General features: G+C 33.8%; 1 protein-coding gene across 1 annotated transcript in view; it reads left to right on the top strand.

The window, feature by feature from the left end:
* Positions 1-12,162, top strand: part of LOC129224870 (uncharacterized) — a 57,763-nt gene extending 45,601 nt beyond the window's left edge. The window contains exons 5-6 of the mRNA XM_054859417.1: positions 10,874-10,945; positions 12,035-12,162. Of these exons, the coding sequence (XP_054715392.1) occupies positions 10,874-10,945; positions 12,035-12,162 (200 nt within the window). The remainder of the gene's footprint in view (positions 1-10,873; positions 10,946-12,034) is intronic.
* Positions 12,163-12,270: the final 108 nt, after the last annotated feature.

Here is a 12,270-nt window from a genome sequence, read left to right as displayed (position 1 = left end):
CAGAAAGTGATGAAGTTTGAAAAAAAGACGGAGACAGCAAGGAATAATAAATTATCTTAATTTCAAAATGATAGAATACAGAGCGAGAACAACGTCGGCTCAGTAGGATGTAGGACCACCCGGGACAGCGATACACGAAGAAACACGTCTACACATAGAGTCAATAAGGGTGTCCAGAGGGATGGCTCTCCATTCCCTTTCAACCATTTGCCAAAGTTCGTCTTCTGAACGAGGCAGGGACAGAGTCTGCAAACGGCGTTCAATCACATCCTACACATGTTCGATTGGTGACAGGTCAGGAGAGTATGGTGGCTAGAGAAGCATTTGTGTGTTTCTTAGAGCATGTTGGTAGATGGGAGCACTATGTAGTCGGGCGTTATTCTGCTGAAATATTGCATTAGGTAGCCCTTAAAAGTAAGGGATTGCCACAGGCCGCAGCACTTTATCCAAGTATCGTTGGACCATCATAGTGCCCTGAATACGAACTAGAGGTGATATGGAATTGTACACAATTTCGCCCCAAACCATTATGCCACGTTGTTGTGCGGTGGGAGGTTCCAGTTACTACTAGATTAGATCTGTTACTGGATAAATGGAAGCGGAATTCATCTAAGAACATGACATTTCGCCATTCTGTCATCCACGTCGCTCTAGTCCGGCACCATACTAAACGTTGCTGTCTATGTTGTGGGGTCAATGGCAGTCTTCTTAGCGGACACTGATTGCAGACCACATGCGACCAAACGACGGGAAATTGTTCTGGTTGGCACGAAACATTCAGGGTATCTTGCACCTGCTGCAGAATTGAGGAACAAGTGACTTGTGGGTCTGCTACAGCTTGTCGGTGGATGCATCGATCCACGCGATCTGACGTCACTATTGGCACCCCTCAATCTTGCCACGTTTCGTTGTTTCAACCATCTTCGGCACGGCCGATGCACCATGCTTGCATCCATGTTGGTATCAGCTGCGATTTGACGTTCGGACCAACCTCCCCTTCTCAGTCCGATCACCTTACCCCTCGCAAAATCGTCTATCTCCTTGAAGTGCCTTCGTTGATGGCGGCATGGCATTCTCTCGTGTTACATGTTTCCTCCAAGACAAAAACAAAATTTTTTCGATAATACTGCAGTCAGAAATAACCACACGAATATTGCCCATTCTGCAAGTTCCTGCCCTTATATCTTACTTCACGTGCATCAGAGAGCTGCGCATCTCACATCATTTACATAACTCAGTGATATACGTCTAACCTAAAATTTACATAAATTTCTGAACATTCCTTCTTGCTGTTGCATTTTCAATGTCAAGCAGTATAATATATTTTTAAAACCTCGGCCGGGCCAATCCAATTTGTGTAGTTTTATATTTTCCTTAGCTTTTTCTGCTTAGTTTGACTGTCAGTGATTGCACCATGGGAGCCCATATAGTGTAAGTGGGGGCTCAAGCCCCCACTTACCCCCCTTGAAATTAGAGCTTCCTTCTGTTTTTAGTACTTTTTCTTTTGAAAAAATATATAAAAGAATTCTGATCCAGCCATTAATGAATAACTTATTAAAAATGTCAAATTTTAATAACTCTAATCTGAAATCAGTTTTCATGGGGAAAATATCTTGCTAAACCATGGGGGAAATATTGCCACTCTCAAAATTTTTCATATGGGCGTCCATGATATGCACAGCTTAATAAGTATTTTAACAGTCAAGAGTCAATAGAAATTCACGACATCATGGTGCTTGACACTCTCTTCAGCCGTTTTTTATCACCTCACTAAAACTTAACTGTAGCCCCTCAGAAGAATCAACACGAGCCCATTAGAAAAAAATAATGAACATATTTTTTTAAAAAATGCGATAGAGTGAAGCCTAGAACTTGAAGCAGTAAGGTATGACTATTTCTTTAGTTTATAGCAGTGGTACCCAGCCTACGGCCACAGAAGTTGATACATGTGGCCTGTTGTTTAGATTAAAAGCAACAATATGAAAGCAAATTCATGACAATATAAAGTTTGGAGTTAAATATTCAGAAATTGATTCCTGAAAAAACAGTGCAATAAATAAAAGGAGCATAGAGCATCTCCCACTATGAGTTTTTTTAATTTCCATATAATTTCCTATATTATTTTTTATGTTAATAGGAAAAATTTTAAATACTCAAAATTTTCATACGTGTTTTTATGAGAGAACGAGAAAGCATTTTAAAAGGAGGTGCAGCCTTTGGGTACGAAACGGTTGGGCACCACTGGTTTATCGTAATTATTAGGTTCTGCTTGCATGGGAAAAATACAACTAACAACAGCCTTAAAAAAAAGTATATAAAAAATATTGGAAAAAGTTAATACTGAAATAATATCAAATTAAGGCATTGATAAACATATAACATTTTAAACTTACCTGATAGACGTTGTCTTAGGTGTTCAACTTCTTTTAGGGCATCTTATGCTATGCAGCATGATCAGTCTCTTGAGCCATTCAACACATAGAAAAAGCAAATTGAAATGAATTAATTTGTGATTAAAAAAGTATTAGATATTTCACAAGGCAAAATAATTAATTTTGATATTGATACTAAGACTAAAAAATAGTTTAAAATAGTTTAACCTGGTTACATTAAGAGCAAGTTAGTTCCTTAACACCAGGTGTTTCTTCATAACTTGAGTTATTCAAATTTTTTTAAGCAAAAATGATTTTTAACAAGAGATAATTTAAGGAAAGTCTAAATATTCTTTTAAGTTACAAATTAAAAAAAAAATAATATAAACAAAAAAAATAAAAATAAAATTAATTTGAATTTTGATATCTTGAATTCAAATTATGTTTTTCGCAATCACGAGTGTGTGTATGTATTCGTGTATGGGGGGGATATGTGTTTGTGTGTAGGGGTATGTGTATGTGTGTGTGTAGGCATGTGTGTGTGTGGGGGGGTGTATGTATGTATGTATGCGTGTGTGTAGGTATCTGTATGCATGCGTGTGTGTATGAGTTTGTGTATGTGTGTGTATGGTGGTGTTTGTGTGTGTTGGTGCGTGTATGTATGTGTGTGTGTGTGTAGGATATGGACGCAACCTGGAGACGGTTTTCGCTAGAGGAGCAGCATCGTGAGGCCGGTCGACGCGACGGGTGGTGCTGCCAGAGGGTGGCGCCGCGCCGGTGGGAAAAATGATAGCACGCCAAAAACAGTCAAATAAAAGCAATAAGCAATCGTGATTGCTCAAAAAAACAAGTATAACTTGGAAAATTTTTAATTACAGGAACAGTAGGAGAAAACTATCTGAAAATTTCAACATTTTTTAAGCTACCATTCAGCATCTAATTATTAGAAATTATCAATTATTTTCATGAAAATATGGATGGCACTTCAAGCAATATGTTTCTGAAAAGAAACATTTAAAAAAAATATCATGAAAAAATAAAAAAGCTTACAATATTGCAATTTATGTTAAAAATATAACCGAGTTTTAAATATTTAGTAAATCAACCACAATTCAAGTTCTCTTAAAATCCAAGCTTGCATTTAAATAGAATTTACAGGCAGTAATTAATTAGCCCCTAATGATGCAACACAAAATTTATTTGAAGTTGAAAATAATGACAGAACCTTGAAATATTAATAAAAAATAACAAGTTTAATGCAGATCATAATATTCAGAAAGAAACCATATAGTAGATAAACATGTATCTTACCGATAGATTTGTTTTACATAATTAAAAGATATACTACTTACATAATCTGAGAAAATTTAAATGAAATATGTACTACATAACATTCAAGGAAATTCAAACATAACTCTAAAAATAAACTTGAGTAAAAAAAAATTGCTCACACATAGGAATTTTTAAGACCCCCCCCCCTGCTATTGCATTTAATTAAATATTCGTAATATGATAGAAATACAATGCCTGATACAAATATTTTGATACGTTAACAATGTGCATGTCACATGACATGCACATTATGGTACTTAAATGTAATACTCTAGTTAAAAAGATTACAAGCGAATATAGTGGAACAGTATAATTTCTGATTGGTAAAAGTATTAAACCAATTAATAATTTTCCCTCAGAATTAAAATCTCTTTTGATTCTTTTCATACCATCCAAGACATAATAAATAAAACAATCTTTCAGTGTACACAGAAAAATCAGGTTGAAATGAAATTCAGTAGCGCATGTGTTATGAGAGACTTAAGTTTTTTTTTTTTAATCATTGCGAAAATTATGAAAATTTAACTAATTTTCTTCCTTTTAGTAAAAGTTAAACTTTAGCAATATTTATAAATAAAATAAAAGTAATTAAACTTACCTACATCCTAAATAAGGTAATTCAAGCGGCACAGCCGGCCACGTGCTGCAAGAACTCATTTCACTCTCGAGCGTAAACAAAGCATCACGGTGGCAGTTAACTGCAGACAATCAGAGAGAGGGAAAAAGATAATGGTGAAATGCCTCTAGTTTTTTTTTTCAATTGCCTCGTGTTACTTTCTTTTCTAGATTCATTCGAATGCTTCATTTTTCAAATACAAATCAAATTCGATTCATTTTTCCCCTTGTTAGGTAAGGTGATCGTATTTCTGAACGCCAGTTTTCAGATGTGTCCTAAAATCCAGGAACGATATGGGGATTCTTATAAATATTTTTGGGGACTCAATTGGGACAATTTCTGGTTTCCCTTTAACGATTTTGATTTTATTACTTTTTACTGTTGTAAAGTCAAACTACATTATTTTTCTTAAACATTTTCGTTCTTTAAAAATGATTCGTAATAAAAATAAGCGATCATTTCTTATACCTTTGCAGTTACAATTTTTTATTGGTTTTCAGGGATGCCCACCTAGGGGAGGTAAGGCGCAGACTGCACCATTCAAATTTTTAGAGGGGGTGTTTTGAGGGGTATTTTTCTCATTTTGGGGGCCTCTGCTTTCGGAGGGGGTCTCCACGATATAGAGGGAGGTGCACCTGTGCCCTTAGGGGGTTGGGCACCCCTGTTGGTTTTTGACTAAATTCTAAAATGACTAAGAACAATATTCAGTAATCTTTATAACAATTCTGAAATATGTCATACAGTTTATAATAACACAGTGAAACCCGAATTTTACGTTTCTTAAGAGACTGGGTTAAAAAAAACGCAAAATACGGGAAATACATGGCCCGATAATGGGACCCGATTTTAATGCGAGGAAAACGTGGATCCAGAGAACATAAAATCGGAGTTTCACTGTATACATATAATATGAGCAAGGATTGCTTATGTACTAATTTTTGGACATTGACAAAAATTTGACACAAAAGGAATTTCTTCAACAAATATGTTTTCATTCCCCCCCCCTTTTTTTTTCTTTCGATATGTTATTAAAAAATAGTAAGTAATTATAGATCCAAAGAGTCCTTATAGCTTAGCTATGCATATATAACCCAGTCTTGTGGCAGGTGTGCCCACCTAGGGGGGAAGGGAGGGGGTCATGGCGCAGACTTCGCCATTAAAATTGGGAGGGGAGGGGGTGTTTTGAGGGGTATTTTTTTTCTTTTTTAAGGGGGTCATCGTGATTTTTAAAGGGTGCGCCTTTACTCGAAGGGGGGGGGGGGGGGCACCATTATTGGCTATGGATTTGTATTGCTAATCGACCACATGTTCTCGAATTTTGAGGACAACCTGTATAGAGGTTTTTGACCTCATATTCTCAAAAATAGTCTCAGTACTTTGGCATATTAAAAGTCCCCTAATTTTAAAATACTACCGAGTTTATAATTAGAAGCGCTTTTTTTTTCTTGACCACACACACACACCTACACACATATACACACACTCATGCCTGCGCACAGACACAAACACACACTCCTACGCACACACATATACATACACACTCATGCCTGCACACAAACACATATGCCTACATACACACACACACGAACACCTGCACACACGCGCGTACACACACAGCACTGCAAACACAACACGCACACACATGCATACATACACACACGCACCCACACACATGCGCCTACCCAAACACACACGCGCATTCATACACACACACTCGTGATTGCGAAAAACATAATTTGAATTCAAGATGCCAAAAATTCAAATTAATATATATATATATATATATATATATATATATATATATATATATATATATATATATATATATATATATATATATATATATATATATATATATATATATTTTTTTTTTTGGGGAGGATTTCATTTAAGTCTACAAGAATTATCTTTTATGCAACTATTGTAAACTGATGACTGTTCTGTGCGCTGCACCTTCAAAAAGAAAATATGTATTTAAAATGTATGAAATTAGTATAATGCAGCGCATTTGTATCTCGCCTATTTTTCTTTATGAATTAGCTTATGATTTGAAAAAAAAACAGAGCCAAAGCTCCGAGTCAACTTGCTCGTTATCTCCGGGTGTTCTTAATAACTTGAGTAATTATAAGTTCAAAATTTATTCAATAAAAATGATTTTAGTAAGAGATAATTTTAAGAAAGCCTGATTATATTACACATGCTTGTTCCGCGCCAATTAAGCCCAATAGTCCCGTTTTTCTTACTTTCAAGTCCCTAAATGACAGTTGTTTTCAAAATCTGGTCATTCTCTTTAAATTTTCAGTTTTATCGATTCCTCCCCCCCCCCCAACATAAATTATAAATGTGTTTTTCACGGAAAAAAATCTTGAAAAAAAATAATATTGTAGCTGAATTTTCAGATTTCTCAGTAAGAATTCAAGTCTCTTTTCTCCCTAAGGGCAAATTTAAAATCTGTTGGGAATAATTTATCACACTACTTGTATTTTTAAAAATCTCTACCTTTTCCAGCTTTCTTCTCGGGGTTTCCTGGCCGCCATTGAAGTTCGCACGTGCAAAGTACAGAATAACAGAAGCCAGAAAAAGTGTAATAAGTGTCAAAACGATGAAAAAAATGCAATTTGCTGATCGAATGCACAATTAATCGCTTATTGCTTCGTTTTTTAAGTCCTGTGGTCGGATAGTCGATATTGGATTAAATTTGGGATCTTTAGCAACTTTTATTTCAAATTCCAACTAACTTAAGCCTACAAAACTGCAATATTGAAACTTTGATCATTGTACATAATTGAAAAACCAACTAAAGCTATATATCAGCAAAACAATATTAATTTAAAGTAAAACTCAGAAGCAATTTTGGATCCCCATTGAATGGAATTAAGCGCATCAGATATGAGTGTTGAACAGCAAAATTCACCGATGAGCAAACGCCACCTTTCGCGCTAACTTAAAAAAGAAATACTGAAAGTGTGCGTGATTTAAAACATTGTACGCCATAAATTTTATTTTTACGATCAAAATTAGAACGAAATTCCCAAAAGAACTTTCAGAAACCTTCTATGTTAAACGCCATTTATTATTTTAAGTTACTACATACTGTCGAGCAAGACTGGAGTACTCCGTAACGTTTCAGCCTAGTAATCCTGTGGGTGTAGGTTCAAACCCCGAGTAGGTGTGCGCGATTTTTTAAGAGCTTACAAAATCTCGCGTACGGAGATGAAGAATTTGAAAAAATGAAAGCTTCGTAGTTTTTTCTTTTCTTTTTTTTTTTCTAAATTATTTATTTTGCGGGAAAAAAATGAAAATCCAAAAAAAAATTTTTTTTTGGAAATAATCAGGAAATATGTTCAAAACAATAAAAAAAATTTCACATCAGTGATAGATTTAAAAATAATGATAGTAAATTCAAATGTATAATTTGGTTTAAAATTATGACACAAGCCTGACATTTTTGCCCTGAAGTCTGTCCATTGTTTACAATTTCGCTAAAGAAAGTTGAGGGTTCATCCGTTCTGTTTGCAATTATTATAATTAGAACAGCAATTTAAATTTTTACATTTCGTTCTCAAAGAGATATAAAATGCATTTGATTGAAGAATTTTAGAAGAAACAAAGTTGGAAGAATTTTTTTTTAACCTTGAAAAAATTGCTTTTTTTTTGTAAAAAATGAAAAAGAATTCAGTGAATGATTTAAAAATGGTAAATTCAAATGTTTAAGCTTAAAACAGAAAACTCTTTTTAAAACCCTGAAATGTAACACTTTGAAGGAAAAAAAAAGTTTGGGGGTTCTGTTCGTTTTTATAATAATTTCTAACTACAATTTGAATTTGTGATGTATAAAGGTAAAAAAGCGCGAATAAAATTACATTTTACTTTTTTAAAAATTAATTACCAAAAATAAAAAGAAAAACTGCCATAAATAACCATTACTTGAAAAAAAAATGCATTAGAGGAATATTATTGTATAATAATATCAAGTTTAATGTAATAAATTTATAACAAAATCCAGTTCAAATTTTGATGTTTTAAATTTTAGAGAAAAAAATAACGTTTTTGGCAATATTTTGTTTTACTATCGCCAAAATGCAGGATTTTTGAGTATCATAAACCGATTTAAAAGTGTTATGTCCATTTTATTACCTTTCCACATAAAAATTTGCATTTTTACATTTCCACATTTTTTACTGTAAAAATTTTCATTTTTTCTTTCGATTAATATGTTTTGAGAAGTGAAATACTTATATGACTTCATTTTTTGACAACAAAGAAGTAAAATTAAAACTAATATGTAAATGTAAAAGTACTGACTTTTCCCCTTTGAATAAAGTATATTAGAAGTCAACAAATTTCTGAGATCATTAATACTTTTTTTATACGCAGCATATAACATTTACTTTCACTCAAAATGCGAAAAATAAGAATTTTCGAAGTTTGACAAGAAAGTCCTACGAACGACTGATTTTTCTCATACGCAGGACATCCGAAGGCAAAGACCGCAGGATGTCAAAAAAGAAAATCCTTCGTACGTCCTGAAAGGACTAAAGTTAATCCCTGGAACTACCTTGTGTGATGCTCCCGAGGATGTCCTCATGTCATCGAATTTCCCACCGCGCTTTAACCTATATTTGAAAAAGTATCATGGATAAACAAGCGTGTTTTGTATTGATTTGATTTTTTAAAATGAGTTCTTTCGCTAATTTGAGCTTCCTATTTCATAATTAATTGTGATTTAAAAAAACTGTACCTTTTCAAAAAACTTTTTTCCCTCAAAAAAAAAAAAAAAAAATAATAATAATAAATAAATAAATAAATAATAATAATAAAATATATAAAAATAATAAACTAAAAAAAATAATAATTTTTTACGCTTAATTAACTTAAATGTTATTTTCGTAACTCGTTTAAGTTTTGTAGATCATAGTTCATTAGGATTTTTAGAAAATTTCAGTGAGAAAACTAATAAAATAAAATTTCTCGTTCAACTTGAGATGAATGTCCTAAAAATGATTGATTTTGTTGAGACTCGGGATATCCTTAGAGATAAGTCCCAAGGATATCTAAAAAAAAAGTCCGTGGTACGTCCTGAAAAGATAAGGATCACTTTAGGTCATCCTTAGACCTAAAAAAAAGTTTGTCCTTGGGACGTCCTGCGAGACGTATCTAAGGATCGCCAAATTTCGTCGATTTTTTACAACGGACTAGATTTGGACGTTCAGGACATAAAATGGACGTCCGAAGGACTTTTCGTGCTGTCTGGGAAAGTCCTTAACCGACTAAATGACGTCGTAGTGAGGATCCAAAAATCACCTAATGTAAAACCTAGGGTTGTACATTATGATCGGTTAGCCCCATACTATGGCCATAGTTCATGAGTATTACGTAAGCAACCATGGTTGATAACATAAAAGTTGTAGATAATTTTTGCTTTTAATGTTTAGTAATATTTCTTGTTATTATTGTGTTTTCTGTATCTGTTAGTTATTAATTAATGTGTATATTTGTAAACTTGTGATAGAAGTTTGGCACCCTTTCTGGGGATTGTACTGCCCGGGACGTGCAGTCCTTAGGAAGGGGGCAATGTTACAAATCCTGTAAATAGTAATTATTGTAGTAACGTAACCTGTAAATAGTTTCCCGTAATGAATATACAACCCCTTTTCATATGGCTAAAGTATACGACCCCCCTATTTCCTTTTTGTTCATTGATAAAATTTGATAACGGTCTACTATTTTCCAGAAGCGTGTGGAATATTTGAGAGATTTCTTTTCGGTGTGTATATAAGCCGTTAGCGATGGATAAAAAGTTTCGTACTGAGAGTGTGTATTAGCTCTGTTTATTGCGAGGCATTTCGCTGTGTTGTTTTCGTATTTGGAAGTAAATACGTGTGTAAACGTTGAGTTTACGGTGTTGTGTGATAATTGCTTAATTGCTGATGAATAATTTAGCAGTTGTTAACGATTTCTCCTGTACATAGTGTAAATAAAGCTCCTGTGTTTTTATCAAGAACTGTGTCTTCATTTCAAGAAAGTGGAAGTCGCACCGAATCCGTTACAATATGTTCAGGAAATGGTTCAACATCACTGTCCACCAAATCACCAGGAAAGCTATCTCATGCTAGGTGGCTTACAACAGCAAACAGAGTACTTCGTTTGTATGTTGGTACAAAAGAGTCATCGCTGGAAATAGGAACTATTATAGAATACATTATAAAAGTGTATACAAAAAGTTTGTTTTTTGATTAAAACTGAGCCTTCATGCACAGCCGGTGCACAGCATCTTTGGGAAGTTATCCACTACTCAAGATATCTAGCGATGATCTGAAATCAGTAGTTGACCCTGATATATAAAGAAATGGTTTTTTTGGTCATCCAGAAAACCTGCTGATAGCCATGATCAACGGCACGCGATCCTCAGTATTGAAATTAGGCTACAGAACACTCCTGAAGGTCCAAACTCTTACTAATGAAACTGTTCGTAATTTTGTCATTCCACCTCTAAATTTTCAAGAAAAAGACTATACAGAATTGATAAATTGGCAAAATTGTGTCCTTACAGACCCTCGACTCACCAAACATATACCCAATGCGGAACTTGAGAAAGTAGCTGAAACGGGTGACGTTATTGAAAGTGAGTTGTGGAATTCACCATGTCATACACAAACAGTATAGAAAGAGCAGTTAGGTTGGTGACAGAAGCATCTTTATCTGTTTGTGGAGCAACACGCCATGATGGCTTTATACATACAACATTGGCTTCCCGGAAATTAATGCCAAAATTTGACAACAAAGCAATGTATAAGGGTAAAAATTCTTTATTACAAAAAACTCTGGGGTGAATTCTTAGTCATTTTTCCATAATACTTCGGGAAAATGAGCGAAGAGCTGCTGTAAAACTGCAATGACGGACTTCTGGTACTTTAATCTTTTATACCTATGTTTTAATCCTAAAGAATTCTATAGTGTTATTATAGAAAAATAAAGTATAAAAATGCTTAAATTTTTTTAAAAAAAGTGTTGGATAAAATTTTTGCCTTAAAACGTAAAGATTTTAAAAATTATGAAAATATTTCAAATTTCACCGGTTGAGCGGAGCTTGAATATTATTATTATTATTATTACTTATGAGTGAAGAATCTTACTAAGCAATCATTTTCATTACGGGTGATTAAAAAAATCAAACATGAGAAATTTAAAAAATAACTAATAAATGTCAATTTTTCCATATTTGGTGAAATTTCAAGGGACTGGTGAGGGATCTAAATATATTTTGATTACCAACAAAAAAATTTATATGAGCATTAGATGTCAATACACAACTTTTCCCACAACAGGCGATTAAAAATATTATACATAAGATTTTTTTAAAAAAAATTTAAAAATGTCAATTTTTACATATTTGGCCAAACTTTAAGGGGCTGGCGGGGAATCTAAATATATTTTGATTTCCAAAAAAAATTTTATGCGAGCATTTGATGCCAATACACAACTTTTCTCACCACAGGCGTTTTCGATTTCAAAAAAAAAGTCAAAATCGACCCACCCTAGTCGTTACCCTACGTCATGCTGTAGTGGAAGAGTAGATTCACAATGGTGGTTTTTTGATTATTACTCGGTAATAATTTCTTCCTCAGTTACACCGACATAATCTTGTTCGGCTAGAAAGAATATTCACGTTGTGAAGACCATTGTGCAAGAATTTTTCTCACATTCCTATTAGACAATCGCAGGGCAGCTGCATGTTTAAGTGCTAAACGCCTTCAAGATTCGTGGAGAGACGCTTTCACATTGACCACACTTTTCAGCGTTGTAGAGTCAATCTATCATATATCAGTGCAATGCATTTAAAATTTACTGCTCCTTAATATAGAACGACTTATTATTTGAGCTTAAAGCGTTTAAAACTTTTTATTTATGTATTTTTAAAAGTTGAATGTCATTGCAATAACTTTATTT

Source organism: Uloborus diversus, chromosome 6, assembly GCF_026930045.1.
Source record: "Uloborus diversus isolate 005 chromosome 6, Udiv.v.3.1, whole genome shotgun sequence".
NCBI lineage: Eukaryota > Metazoa > Arthropoda > Arachnida > Araneae > Uloboridae > Uloborus > Uloborus diversus.
This window is presented reverse-complemented; position numbering and strand designations above follow the sequence as displayed.